At 35.7% G+C, this 14,980-nt stretch overlaps 1 protein-coding gene across 3 annotated transcripts in view; it reads right to left on the bottom strand.

The window, feature by feature from the left end:
* The window catches only part of CNTN5 (contactin 5), a 1,387,157-nt gene that overhangs the window by 67,405 nt on the left and 1,304,772 nt on the right, over positions 1-14,980 (bottom strand). For all 3 annotated transcript variants that reach the window (XM_067750786.1, XM_067750785.1, XM_067750787.1), the window contains one exon: positions 6,995-7,144. In XM_067750786.1, the coding sequence (XP_067606887.1) occupies positions 6,995-7,144 (150 nt within the window). The remainder of the gene's footprint in view (positions 1-6,994; positions 7,145-14,980) is intronic.

Here is a 14,980-nt window from a genome sequence, read left to right as displayed (position 1 = left end):
AGTTCCTTTCCCATATTAGGGAAGTTTTCAACTATAATCTCTTCAAATAGTTTCTCAGTCCCTTTCTTTATCTCTTCTTCTTCTGGGACCCCTATAATTCGAATGTTGGTGTGTTTAATGCTGTCCCAGAAGTCTCTGAGACTGTCCTCAGTTCTTTTCATTCTTTTTTGTTTATTCTGCTTTGCAGTAGCTATTTCAGTATTTTATCTGCCATGGCACTTATCCATTCTTCTGCCTCAGTTATTCTGCTATTGATCCCTTCTAGGGAATTTTTAATTTCATTTATTGTGTTGTTCATCAGTGTTTGTTTGCTCTTTAGTTCTTCTAGGTCCTTGTTAAATGTTTCTTGTATTTTCTCTATTCTATTTCCAGGATTTTGGATCATCTTTACTATCTTTACTCTGAATTCTATTTTAGGTAGACTGCCTATTTCCTTTTCATTTGTTAGGTCTGGTAGGTTTTTACTTTGCTCCTTCATCTGCTGTGTGTTTTTCTGTCTTCTCATTTTGTTTAACTTACTGTGTTTGGAGTCTCCTTTTCGCAGGCTGCAGGTCCGTAGCTCCTGTTGTTTCTGGTATCTGTCCCCAGTGGCTAAGGTTGGTTTAGTGTGTTGTGTAGGCCTCCTGGTGGAGGGGACTAGTGCCTGTGTTCTGGTGGATGAGGCTGGATCTTGTCTTTCTGGTTGGCAGGACTGTATCTGGTGGTGTTTTTTGGGGTGTCTGTGGCCTTATTATGATTTTAGGCATCCTCTCTGCTAATGGATGGGGTTGTGTTCCTGTTTTGCTAGTTGTTTGGCATAGGGTGTCCTGTACTGTAGCTTGCTGGTCGTTGAGTGAAGCTGGGTCTTGGCATTGAGATGGAGATCTCTGGGAGATTTTTGCCGTTTGATATTACATGGAGCTGGGAGGTCTGTTGTGGACCAGTGTCCTGAAGTTGGCTCATCCACCTCAGAGGCACAGCCCTGACACCTGGCTGGAGCACCAAGAGCCTTTCATTCCACATTCCACATGGCTCAGAATAAAAGGGAGAAAAAATAGAAAGAAAGAAAGATGATTAAATAAAATAAAATAAAGTAAAATAAAATAAAGTTATTAAAATAAAAAAATAATTATTAAGAAAAAAGTTTGAAAAGTAAAAAAAAAAAAAAGAAAAAAAAAGAAAAGAAAAGAAAAAAAAATCCAAAAACGGACAGACAGAACCCTAAGACAAATGGTAAAATCAAACCTATACAGAGAAAATCACACACAGAAGCATATACATACACACTCACAAAAAGAGAAAAAGGGAAAAAAAGTATATATCTTGCCACCAAAGTCCACCTCCTCAATTTGGGATGATTCGTTGTCTATTCAGATATTCCACAGATGCAGGTACATCAAGTTGATTGTGAAGATTTAATCCGCTGCTCCTGAGGCTGCTGGGAGAGATTTCCCTTTCTCTTCTTTGTTCGCACAGCTCCCGGGGCTCAGCTTTGGATTTGGCCCCGCCTCTGCGTGTAGGTCGCTTGAGGGTGCCTCTGTCCTTCGCTCAGACAGGACGGGATTAAAGTAGCAGCTCATTCGGGGACTCTGGCTCACTCAGGCCGGAGGGAGGGAGGGGCACGGATGCGGGGTAAGCCTGCGGCGGCAGAGGCCAGTATGACATTGCTACAGCCTGAGGTGCGGTGTGTGTTCTCCCAGGGAAGTTGTGCCTTCATCATGGGATCCTGGCAGTGGCGGGCTGCACAGGTTCCCAGGAGGGGAGGTGGGGATAGTGACCTGTGCTCGCACACAGGCTTCTTGGTGGCTGCAGCAGCAGTCTCAGCGCCCGTCTCTGGAGCTCCTTTAAGCGGCGCTCTTAATCCCCTCTCCTCGGGCACCAGGAAACAAAGAGGGAAGAAAAAGTCTCTTGTCTCTTTGGCAGGTCCAGACTTTTTCCCGGACTCCCTCCCGGCTGGCTATGGCGCACTAACCCCTTCAGGCTGTGTTCATGCAGCCAACCCCAGTTCTCTCCCTGCGATCCGACCGAAGCCTGAGCCTCAGTTCCCAGCCCTGCCCGCCCCGGCGGATGAGCAGACAAGCTTCTCGGGCTGGTGATTGCCGGTCGGCACCGATCCTCTGTGCGGGAATGTCTCCGCTCCGCCCTCCACCCCCCTTGTTGCTGCGCTCTCCTCCGTAGCTCCGAAGCTTCCCCCCTCAGCCACCAGCAGTCTCCGCCCGGGGGGGCTTCCTAGTGTGTGGAAACCTTTCCTCCTTCACAGCTCCCTCCCACTGGTGCAGGTCCTGTACCTATTCTTTTGTCCCTGTGTTTTCTTTTTTCTTTTGCCCTACTCAGGTACATGGGGAGTTTCTTGCCTTTTGGGAAGTCTGAGGTCTTCTGCCAGCGTTCAGTAGGTGTTCTGTAGGAGCTGTTCCACATGTAGATGTATTTCTGATGTATTTGTGTAGAAGAAGGTGATCTCCACGTCTTACTCTTCCGTCATCTTGAAGCTCCTCCCCAGTATAGAATTTTTTAATAGTTGAAAATGAGACTGTCCTAGTACCTAAAAGAGCCTTGGATATAGTTGAGGCTGAAGCCAGAGATGAGATGGAACATATTGGAGAACAATGGTGGGAGAAGAATTAAACTCTTATGTTTAAACTCTATGTATTTCAGTCTGCTCAGTAAACCAGTTACCTAACTGTAACATAATATAGTACAGAAAGTGCTAAGGCTAGGAAAGATTTTCATCTGATTGTTTACCTGATAGTCATATTTATCTGGTTGACCATTAATCTCTTAAATGTAGAAAAGTTTTTCCTTGTGTCGCAAAAAATATGTGACATTTTCCATTTCAAAGTCCAAAGGGAATGACAGGACAGACTACAATGCACTAAGAAACTAGAAAGTTATTGAATATGCAACAATGTGTTTAAGCAAAGTCTTTCATTTGACACTTCTTCTTCTCTGCTCCTTTTGTGTTATCTATGTTATAAGAACCAAAGAAAATGGCTACGTGTTGTGACAATATGATCCACTTATGGATGAGGGTGGCTAGACAAGAAAAGCAGCATGGAGAGCCCAGACATGGAGGTGGAGAAGGAGGATGTAGAGGGGAACATGGTGCTCTGTACTGTGCACCACACTCTGAAGGGCTCTCTTGACTCCCCAACCATTCAGGTGGGTTGAGGGGCCAGGATGGATGACACACAGTCTGCTGTGGAGACTTCTCAACAGGACAGTGTCTTGGAGGCAACTGCAAGCCAAGAGACTGAATGGCTCTTACTATGTTGACAAACATATATTTAACCTGAAAATGTTTCCTCTATACGAAAATAGCAACATGCATAATTACTTTCGTTTAAATTTATATTTAATAAAGTAATAACTCATTTAAATTCATGATAATAATAATAATAAATGGCTAATGTTAAGCACTTACCATGTGCCAAACTCTTTACCTTCATTATCTTATTTAACACAATAATCCAAAGGAGTAGGTTGCTATATGATCTCCATTTTACAAGTGAAAAAATTGAGCCTTGAACAATGCATATCGCTTACCTATGTTTATTGCTAGTAAGTGGCAGAGAGGAACATTAATCCAGACCTGCATAACTCTGAACCTCAAACTCTTAATTACAGGTATTAGGTAGCACCTTCTTTTATCTCTCTCTATCAGTTCATCATAATTTGGAATAAAAAACTGCAGGTATTGAGATTTAAACCAAGAGCTTTAATAATAATAGAAATTTTATAGAACAGAGAAGACCAAACCTTTCTAAACTATAGATTACATAGTTAATGGTATCTTCTCTCCTTTTCATTTATCTTTCATCAGTTAGTGTTATAAATATGTAACACAGAATATTAAAGTTCAGTTAAATGAGAGAATTAATTAAATGAGAGAATTTTTCTTGCTAAATTCATATTTACATATTTTATTATTTCTACCAGAGTGTTTATTTCAAAATTCATTTCCTAAAATGTGATTTTTCTCTCTTGAGTGTCATCTTTTTAAATGGTAGAGAAAGCATTCCCAGTATTCAACACAAACTTATATACTGGTTTGAAGATAGTAACACATTTCCACATTTGCAAATTTCTTTCTCTCTCTCTCTGTAGCTAACAAACTCACTAAAACTTGTAAGAAAATTGAACTATAAATAAATAAATATAAACATACATTAAAGTGCAAACATATACAGGTATCCCTTGCTTTTCAAAAGTTTGCTTTATACCACTTTGTTTTTTACAAAAGACCTACATTAGTACCTATTTTCACAAACTGAAAAAAATCTGAATAGATTTTCACTTTTATAAAAAAGATGAAAAATGAAAATTGGTTCTTCACTTTATGCCATTTTGGCTTACAAGTTTTCTTAGGAATGCTTTCCTTTTAGATAGCTGGGGAAATCTGTATTTGTATCACGATTTTGACATCCTAAAAATAATAAGTTGACTAAACCAATTTATCATATATTTATTGCTTATGAAGAGTATATTGATGACCATAAAATTCAAAATATACCCTACAGTATATTGCAAAGAAAAATTAACCGTTTTTGGTGTGTGGGCAAGAAACAATCTAAGGTAAAAATGCTTTACTAAAACTGCTTTGGGATTTAGAATATTCTAGTAAAGAGGAGAATTTTAAAGGGACATAAAACTTTTGATTCAATATCCAGAGTGTGAGACCTTTTCTCTTCCAGGCAGCTGCATTGGTTTTCAAAGATTACTTGGCCCATTAGAACAGCATCATCTTTTAAAATGCAGGACATGTACTTAATAGAGGCAGAGTGCATCACTTGAGAGGATGTCTCAGGATGTTAGTGTCCCTTTTAATCTGTGCTGCCTGACAAAACAGGCACAAAACTCAACCCTTGGTTCAACACCATTAGCCGCTTTAGCCCTGTGTGGTTCCAAAGCACAAGAAGCATAAAGTATGCAGTACAGCCTTCCTCAACTCACTTTCAAAAAAGAGTATTTCATGTATTTTTCATGCTATTTCTCTTCTCTTCCATAAGATTTTAATGGACTAGAGTATGTCATGTGTATAGAACTCATGATAAAATGGAGAGACAGGCGCTATATGATTGAAGTAGCTTCAGAAATAGACAAGGGACAAATCTTTTAAAATGCATTATCTGAATACGATTTAACTTGAAAAGTGAAAGTGTTGTTGTTATTTTTAATAGCACAAAGAGATTTGTACTACAGAAAGTCTAAAATGATTATTCACCCCAAACGGATTATTTATTTTGAAATGAATATTTATAGAGAACATCTGAATTAGGCAGTAATCTTTGCCTTTGTTTAAACACAATTAACAATATGCAAATTAAGGCAGTGCTTTTTAGAAAATATGTGAGCCTAAGTACTAATATTGGCAGTCATTTCAATATCTGCACAGTGAGTACATAAAATGAGGAACAACTAACCTGTTATGCCCTTAATTAATGAACACCTGTACACAATGAAAGCATGGCTGATTTCACGAATGCATGGAAATCCAACCTAGCAATTAATGTTCAATTAAAAATTCACACTATTGAAAAAGTAGCAGAAAAAAAACAACTTGTGATAGGCAAATCACAAAAGCAGAAAAGTTGGATTTTTCTGTGAATGAATCTTTTCCAACATATTTAGACTAGTTTTTCTTTTCTTGGTTGCTTAATTTTTATATGAAAAGAATTTGAACATCTTTTTAATGATTATTCACATTTTATGCAATAAGTTGATCATTTGGGATTCTTTTCTTTTCTTTCTTTCTCTTTTTAAGAACCAGACTGAGTGTGTTTTAGAGAAAGAACCAACTCTTTTGATAATTTATTTTAATTATTATAAGCTTTGTTCGATTTCTAAGAAGTCACAAATCACATTTTTGGTCCAATTCTATAACTATGATACAAAGTGTACAATACACAGTTCATTCTTAAACTTCTATGTACATGTGTCTCTGACCTGGGTCCTGATGTGGATAGCAGCATATAAAGGAAAGAAAAGGAATATTCCTTTTTAATCTTTCAACAAAGACATATGGAGTACCAGTGCCAGATATTGTTCTAGGTATTGAAGATAAAACAGTGAACAAATAAGACAAAATTCTCATCCTTAGTGTATTTACGTTGTAATGATTATTGAGATTCATGTTACCATTGAGTGTAAAGACATTAATTTGTATTTCTCCTTCTCGTATCTGTAATCGATCCCCCTCTTCATTTCTCTGTTGTTTTAATCTTTCTTATCAACATTATTGATATTTGTGTTTGCCTAAGCTAGTGCCTTACTAAATACTTTTTATATACAATTTTATAGGGACATACAGATAAATCTCAATAAGACTTTGTCCAAAGTAATCAAAACTCTACTAACAATTTTTCTTTATTCTGCTTCTTCCAGATGATGGACAAGTTATCTTAACATTTGTTTTTAAATAAGGCTGTTAATTTTCCTTGTGTGGTCTTTAGAAAGATTCTATCAGAGATACTTCATTCTAAAAGGCCGAAAGAATACTGTTTTTTTTTCTAAGTTAGGAAGCAGTTATTTTACACATAGACATCAAGATGGCAGTAGGTCAAGTTAAGACTATGTTTGTCTTTACCAAGTGTAATTTATACCAGCTCAGACGGTGAAGGGCAACATAAAGAGTTTAAGGAAGTACCCTATAATTAGAGGTAACTTATCACTGGTGAAAAAGAGGGTGAGCTAATCTATTCTGAATTTTATAGGTCTGCTGTATTGAATGAGTATATAATTAGAAGAAGAAACTAACTGCTTCAGTTTCATGGTAACTTGATGCAGGCAAGGTTTGGGAGGAAATTGAAGCACCTAGACCTGTACTTGTAGAAACAAGGAAAGAATGTTCTGAAAACAGATAAAATGAAAGAATTATTTTGAAGGAATATATTTTATGATGTCTAGGTAAATGAATCAGGAAAAATTATACTAAAGCAAGCATTAATGGTTAATTCAACTTGCTTTAAAAGTGATTAGGGACATACCAAATAGAATGCTGACTCCCCAATATTCTCACCTGCTTCATTTGTGCGGATCATTCGAGATGGGGTGCTTGGATCTCCAGTCCCAATTGGATTGGTGGCCACCACTCTGAATTCATATTCCACCCAGGGGTTCAGGTCCACTGCCATGGCTGATTCCATGTCCCCTGTTATGATTTCTGGGACTGTGGAGAGGAAGTAGATTTCATGCCATTAAGTGAACTGGAAATGCTTATAGATCGCGATCAAAGATATCACAGGCACTGACATAATTGGCAGGCTGCTGCGTACATCCTTATAACACGTGGTCATGTGTCACCTCCCATCTCATTAGTAAAATGAAAATCAATCTTCAGAAGTAAGCACTTGCACGTTAGTTTGTTGTAGTTAGAATTCTTTCATCTCATATTTGCACATAGATTGACATAACATAACTTGCCATGATCATTTTGTCAACCCCTCAGCCCCAGATAAGACACCAACTAGTGCTCTAATTTAAGCAAATAGTTCTCATATTTCTAGAGAAATTTGTTGAGCAGTTTTCTCCTCACAGTTCTGGCAAACATGCTTAGCCACTTGGCAGTTCCAAGCAGCAGAGTAAGAATATATTTCTCTAATTTAAAAACTCCAATTTGTGGTTTCAAAGTGGAAGCTCTGAACTCTCCTTGGAGTGGTTTTTGCACTACATTTAGATTTTATTAAAATATAAAATTGTGTGTCAATATAATTACCACATAGTAAAGTATTTTTTACATAGCATTTATGCTCTATTTGACTGCTTTTCTTGTTCACTCATCTCTGCTGTGTAGGAAATATTTCTGGAAGAACATTTGTTATAGAGGTGAAAAGGGGGAAAGTAGAAAACCTCCCTTATGAAGTTCAATCATTCTCTGGGTTTATATCAGCCCTGGATTTCTTTTTAAACATGGCAGGGCAGTGGCAGGGGGGAACTCTTGATCTGATGACTTGATGGACTTTTACTGTGACAAGGTGTAATTAAATGCATCTTGGATTTCCCATAAAAATCTCTTTTGAAATGTAACAGTAGAATATTACCAGATAATTAGCTCCCTGAAAGGTGAATGATCAATGCATAGGCAGTGTAGGATGCCTGACAAATCTCACAGCCCTACAGAGCTGACTTTTTAAAGCAGTAAAATGAAGACATGAAAAAAGTCTGTCCCCTTTTGCTGCACTGGCAAATGAGCAACATGCTTGGAGTCTAAGAGGTAGGGGATAAAGGCCACTGTTGGTAGAATACTGAGCTGTGTATGCCAAACATAAAGGTGGGAAGAAGAGATACCAAGGCACTCAGCTCTCCCTAGACCCCAACATACACTGTTTCACCAATACTTGCCTTGGGTCCCTCAGGACTTACTGTTTCATTGACTTCTGTTTATGTCAGTCATTTCAAGCAACTCCAGACAGATAGGTCGTGCCTCATCCGTTTTATTCTAATCCCCATAGAACTCTGCACATTTCCTCTTTCTGTCTCAGTTGTCATCCTTCCCTACTGTTTAAAATCCTTTTATTAGGGCCTTTGGAATTCATAATCCGTCATTAGCAAAATTGCCATATACTCATTCTTCTTTCTGAACATTCTTACAACTTTTAACTACAGTAGAAACATGAATCCACTCTAAGGCAACTTTATGCCTCTCAAGGGGTGGCCCTCTTAAGATATTGTAAAGAAGAGGTCAGTCCATCTCAGTTGTGTCTCTCTCCTCCCCACCTCCCCCACAAATGTCTCTAAAGCAAGCATGCAGGTATTTTTCCCACTTAAAAACAAATCAAAACAAAATTGTCTCAAAATTTTCTCTCCTTCCAGCCTTCACTCAGTCTCTATGTTTCTTTTATAGCAAAACTTCTCGAGAGTTATTTGTGCCTTATTTGCTATCTCCAATTATTCTCTTTCTATTCACTCTTGAACCCACTCCAATCAAGCTCTTAACCTCCAGCATTCCACTATAACTGCTCCTGTAAAGATCACCAATGGTCTCTATTGCTAAAACCGTATGGTTGGGTCTCTGTTCCTTAGACTGTTTGTTCTAACATCATGCTATTACACAGTTGATCATGCTCTTCTCTTTGAAATACTTTTCAAAACTTCTGTTTTTCTCCCTTCTGATTATGCCTTATCAGTCTCCGTTGCTAGTTTCTTTTCTTCTTCCAGGTGCACCACAGATCTACTAACTCCCATTTTTTTTTTAACTCCATGGTGATCTTATCTAGTCTCATGATTTTACATACCTTCTGTATGCTGATGACGCCAATATTTTCAGCCATGAACTTCCTCCCTAGACTCCAAATTCACATGTCCTATGACCTATTAAACATTTCTATTTAGATGGGATTCTTAACCTTAATTTCCCCCACCTACTTCTGCAGTATTCCTTACTCAGTGAATGACAATTTCTGTATCCAAAATTTGGGGGTCATCCTGGATTTCTTTCTTTTTCCCCTGCACCACTCCAACTCATAAGCAAATTATGACATCTCTGACTTCAAAGTGTTTTGATTTCTCCACTTCCCTTTGCAGCAAAACTTCTTAAAAGAGTTGTCTGCAGTAACTTTTCTCCATTTTCTCTTAAACCAATTCTTGTGAGACTTTAGTCCTTACTATTTTACTAGAACTTCTAGTGTCAAGATCACGAATTACTTCTATGTTGCTTAAATCAATGATCAATTCTCATTCCTCATCATACTTTCCAAGTCAGCAGCATTTGACCCAGCTGACTACTTTCTCTTTCTTGATAGATTTTACTCTTTTTCTGTCAGGCTATCACATTCTTTTTTTTTTTTTTTTTAACAAATGGTTGCTTCCCCTCTGTATCCTTTGGATGGCTCCTTTTCCACAACTTCTTTCTATTCGATACTTGAGGGCTTAGTTTTCATACTCCTTTCTTCTTTATTTTATGCTTATATCCTTGGAGATGGCATGCAGTTTTATGGTATTAAATGAAATTTATATGCCAATAATTTCCTAATTTATATCTTTATTCTAAACCTCACTCTTAAATTCCAGTCTTGTATATCTAATTGCTGTCTGATCTCTTTAAAGGCGTCTCCCCCAAATACAGTCATACAGTGGTTAAGATTTCAACATATTAATTTTGGGGAGACACAAGTCAGTCCATAGCAGGCAGGTTGTGATTTTTAAAATTTTTTTAAATTTATGTTAATTTTTGGAAATTCACTTGATGCACAATCTATGTTAGTTTCACGTGCACTACAGAATGATTTGACATTGCATACATTATGAAATGATTGCCACATTATGTCTAGTAACCATCTGTCCCTAAACAAATATATTACAATATTACTGACCATATTCTTAGGCTGTATATTACATGCCTGTAACTTATTTATTTATAACTAGAGATTTGTACCTCTTAATCTCCTTCACCTATTTCACATCCCCCAATGCCAACTTTCTGGCGATGTCTGTCTGTTCTCTGTATCTAAGAGTCTGTTTTCATTTTGTTTTCTTTCTTTTTTTGTTTTTTGAATTCCATATATGAGATCATGTGGTATTTGTTTTTTTTTTTTTTTTTATATGTATATATGCCACCTTTCTCTTTATTCCTCTGTCAGTGTACATGGGTTGTTTCCATATCTCAGCTATTGTGAATAATGCAGCAATAAACATGGGAGTGCAGATAGTTCTTTGAGATCCTTATTTGAATTATTTTGTATACGTACCCATAAGTGGGATTGCAGGATCATTTGGTACTTCAGTTTTTTTGAGGACTTTTCTTACTGTTTTCCATAGCTGTGGCACCATTTTACATTCCCACAAAAAGAGTACAAGAGTTGCAATTTCTCTACAATTTTGTCAACACATTATTTTCTGTAATAGCTATCCTACCAGGTGTGAGATGATATCTCATTGTAGTTTTGATTTATATTTTCAGGATAATTAATGATGTTAATGATTTTGAGCATCTTTTCATATACCTGTTGACCATTAGTATGTCCTCCTTGGAAACATGTCTATTCAAGTCCTTTGCTTATTTTTTGTATGAGTTTTTTTCTTCCTTATGAAGTTGTAGGAGTTTTGGAAACTACTTATCAGATACATGGTTTGCAATATTCTCTCCCATTCCATAGTTTGCCTTTGTTTTTCTCTGATACTTCATTAGCATAAGACCCTCTAAATCCATACACATTATGTCAAAAGGCAAGATTTCATTATTATTATAGCTGAGTAATATTCCACTGTTTATATATTTACCACATATTCTTTATCCATCTATCAATGAACACTTAGGTGGCATCCATATCCTGGCTATTATAAATAATGCTGCAATGAACATTGGAGTGCATACATCTTTCTGAACTAGTGTTTTTGTTTTGTTTAGATAAATACCCTGAAGTGGGATTGCTGGATTTTATAGTAATTCTATTTTTTAAAATTATGCAATCAAAATTTTAATAACAAAGATACTATTTTTAACGTGGCCAAATATACTTGGCTAAGTCCAGATTTTAAAAATCAAGAGCTTGGTCGATGACAAGAGCTTGTGGAGGGAGCATCAGTGTTCTGCTGCATTTCTGCATCTGGCAATACAACAACAAGCACCAGATTTTAGTAATCCTATTTTTAATTTTTTTGAGGAAGCTATTACTGTTTTCCATAGTGGATATACCAACTTACATTCCTACTAAGAATGCACAGGAGTTTCCTTTTCTCCATATGCTCACCAACATTTGTTATTTGTTGCTTTTTTGCTAAGAACAATTTTCACAGGTGTGAGGTAATATCTCATTGTAGTTTTGACTGGCATTTGTCTGATGCTTAGTGATGTTGAGTGCCTTTTCATGTGTCTGTTGGCCATCTCTATGTTTTCTTTGGAAAAATGTCTATTTAGGTCATCTGCCAATTTTTTAATCAGGTTGTTTGATTTTTTTATTTGATGTTGAGTTGTATGTGTTCTTTGTATATTTTGGATATTAACCCCTTATTAGATGTATGATTTGCAAATATCTTCAAATATTTCAGTAGTCTACCTTTTTGTTTTGTTGATAGTTTCCTTTGTTATGCTAAAAATTTTTAGTTTGATGTAGTCCCATTTGTTGATTTTTGCTTTTAGTGCCCTCGTCTGAGGAGACAGATCCAAAATAAATATTAAGACTGATGTCGAACAGTGTACTATGTTTTCTTCTAGGAATTTTATGGTTTCAGGTCTTACATTTAAGTCTTTAATCCATTTTGAGTTATTTTTGTATATGGTGTGAGAAGGTAGTCCAATCTGATTCTTTTGCATGTAGCTATCCAGTTTTCCCAGCATTATTTACTGAAAAGTCTTTCTTCTCCTCATTTTATATTCTTGCATCCTTTGCCATAGATTAATTAACCATATGTGTGTGGGTTTATTTCTGGGCTCTCATTTCCCATACTATTTTGATTACTGTAGCTTTGTAGTACAGTTTGAAATGAGGGAGAATGATACCTCCAGCTTTTTCTTTCTTTCTTGATTTTTTTGGCTATTTGGGGTGTTTTGTGTTTCCATACAAATTTTAGAATTATTTGTTCTAGTTCTGTGAAAATTGCCATTGGTATTTTGATAGAAATTGCATTGAATATTTAGATTGCCTTAGATGGTTTGGTCATTTTAACAATATTAATTCTTTCATTATATCATTTTCTATGTATAGTATTATTTCATCTGAAAACAGTGAGTTTTACTTCTCCTTTCCAATTTGGATTCCTTCTATTTATGTTTTCTTGTCTGATTGTTATGGCTAGGACTTCCATAAAGGTAGTAAAAGTGGGCATACTTGTTTTGTTCCTGATCTTAGAGGAAATGCTTTCAGCTTTTCACCATTCAATATGATGTTAGTTATGGGCTTGTCATTTATGATCTTTACTATGTTGAAGCATATTTCCTCTATACCCACTTTGTTGAGAATTTTTATCATAAATGGATGTTGATTTTTTTCAAAAGCTTTTCTGTATCTACTTTGATATGTATATGATTTTTATTCTTCAATTATTTAATGTGGCATATCACACTGATTGATTTAGGAATATTGAATCATCTTTGCATTCCTGGTATAAATCCCACTTAACCTTGCTGTATGATCTTTTTTATGCATTGTTGAATTCAGTTTGTTAACATTTTGTTGAGGATTTTTGAATCCATGTTCATCAGTGATATTGGCATATATTTTTATTTTTTGTGTTGTCTTTATCTAGTTTTGTTATCAGGGTGATGTTGGCCTCATAGAAAGAGTTTAGAAATGTTCCTTCCGCTTCAATTTTTTTGGATAGTTTGAGAAGAATAGGTACTAACTCTTCTTTAAATGTTTAGTAGAAATACCCTTTGAAGTCATCTGGTCCTGTACTTCTTTTTGTTGGCTTTTATTTTTTTTTATTACTGATTCATTTTCAATACTAGTAACTGATCTGTTTTATTTTCCATTTCTTTCTGATTCAGTCTTGGGAGATTATAAGTTTCTAGAAATTTATCTATTTCTTCTAGATTGTCAATTTATTGGCAAATAATTTTTCATAGTAATCTCTTATGATCCTTTATAAGAGATTATTATTATTATTATTTATGTAACTGTTGTAACTTCTCTTTCATTCTTGATTTTATTGATATGGGCTCTCTTTTTCTTGATGAGTCTGACTAAAGGTTTATCAATTTTGTTTATACTTTCAAAGAAACAGCTCCTAGTTTTATTGGTTTTTGTTTCCTATTGTTTTATTTAGTCTCTATTTCACTTATTTCTGCTCTGAAATTTATTATTTCATATCTTCCACTAACTTTGGGTTTTATTTGTTCCTTTACTAGTTCCTTTAGGGGTAGGGGTAGGTTGTTTCCTTGAGATTTTTCTGGTTTCCTGAGGTAGACTTGTATTTCTAAAACTTTAGAACTGCTTTTGCAGCATCCCATAGATGTTAAGATGTTGTTTTAATTTTCATATGTCACCAGGAATTTTTTTGATTTCCTCTTTGATTTCTTCAGTGACCCATTGATTTTTTTTATAAGGAGTCTTTCATTTCTTAATGTTAGTTATTATTCATTTTTCCAAATAATATACCTTAGCAGAACAATGCTTTCTTTATTTTTTTAAATTTATTTAATTTATTTATTTATTTAGGCTGTGCAGCCTGCAGGATCTTAGTTCCCCAACCAGGGATTGAACCCATACCCCCTGCTGTGGAAGCACAGAGTTTTAACCACTGGACCACCAGAGAAATCCTCCACCATTGGTTGTTTAGTAGTATATTGTTTAGCCTCCATGTGTTTGTGTTTTTTGTAGTTTTTTTTCCTTGTAGTTGATTTCTAGTCTTTAATCATTGCATTTGGATAAGTGCTCAGTATGGTTTCATTCTTCATGAATTTACTGAGACTTGTTTTGTGGTCTAGCATGTGGTCTATCCTGGAGAATATTTCATGTGCACTTGAGAAGAATGTGTATTCTGCTGTTTTTGGATGGAATATTCTGTAGATATCTGTTAATCTATCTGGTCTAATGTGTCATTTAAGGGCAGTGTTTCCTTATTGGTTTTTCTGCCTGGATGATCTGTTCATTGAGGTAAGCAAGATCTTAAATTCTCCACTATTATTGTGTTACTGCCAATTTTTTCTTTATGTTTGTTAATATATGCTTTATGTATATGTGTTCCTAGGTTGGGTGCATATATATTTACAATTGTTATATTTTCTTTTTGGATTGATCTCTTTAGCTTTATGTAATATCTTTCTTTGTCTCTTGTTACAGTTTTTGTTTTAAAGTCTATATTGTCTAATATAAATATTGCTACTACAGCTTTCTCTTTGTTTCAATTTGCATGGAATATCTTTTTCCAGCCCCTCACTTCCAATTTGTTTCCTTAGAGTTGATGTGAGTCTCTTGTCATTGCATATATGGCTCTTTTTTTTCATCCATTCAGCCACTGTATTTCTTTTGATTGGAGCATTTAGTCTATTTAAATTTAAAGTAATTATTGATAAGTATGTACTTATTGCTATTTTGTTAACTGTTTTGTGGTAGTTTCCACAGTTCAT

This window comes from Pseudorca crassidens, chromosome 9 (genome assembly GCF_039906515.1).
Source record: "Pseudorca crassidens isolate mPseCra1 chromosome 9, mPseCra1.hap1, whole genome shotgun sequence".
NCBI lineage: Eukaryota > Metazoa > Chordata > Mammalia > Artiodactyla > Delphinidae > Pseudorca > Pseudorca crassidens.
Note: the sequence above shows the minus strand (reverse complement) of the source record. Positions and strands in the feature narration are given on the sequence as shown.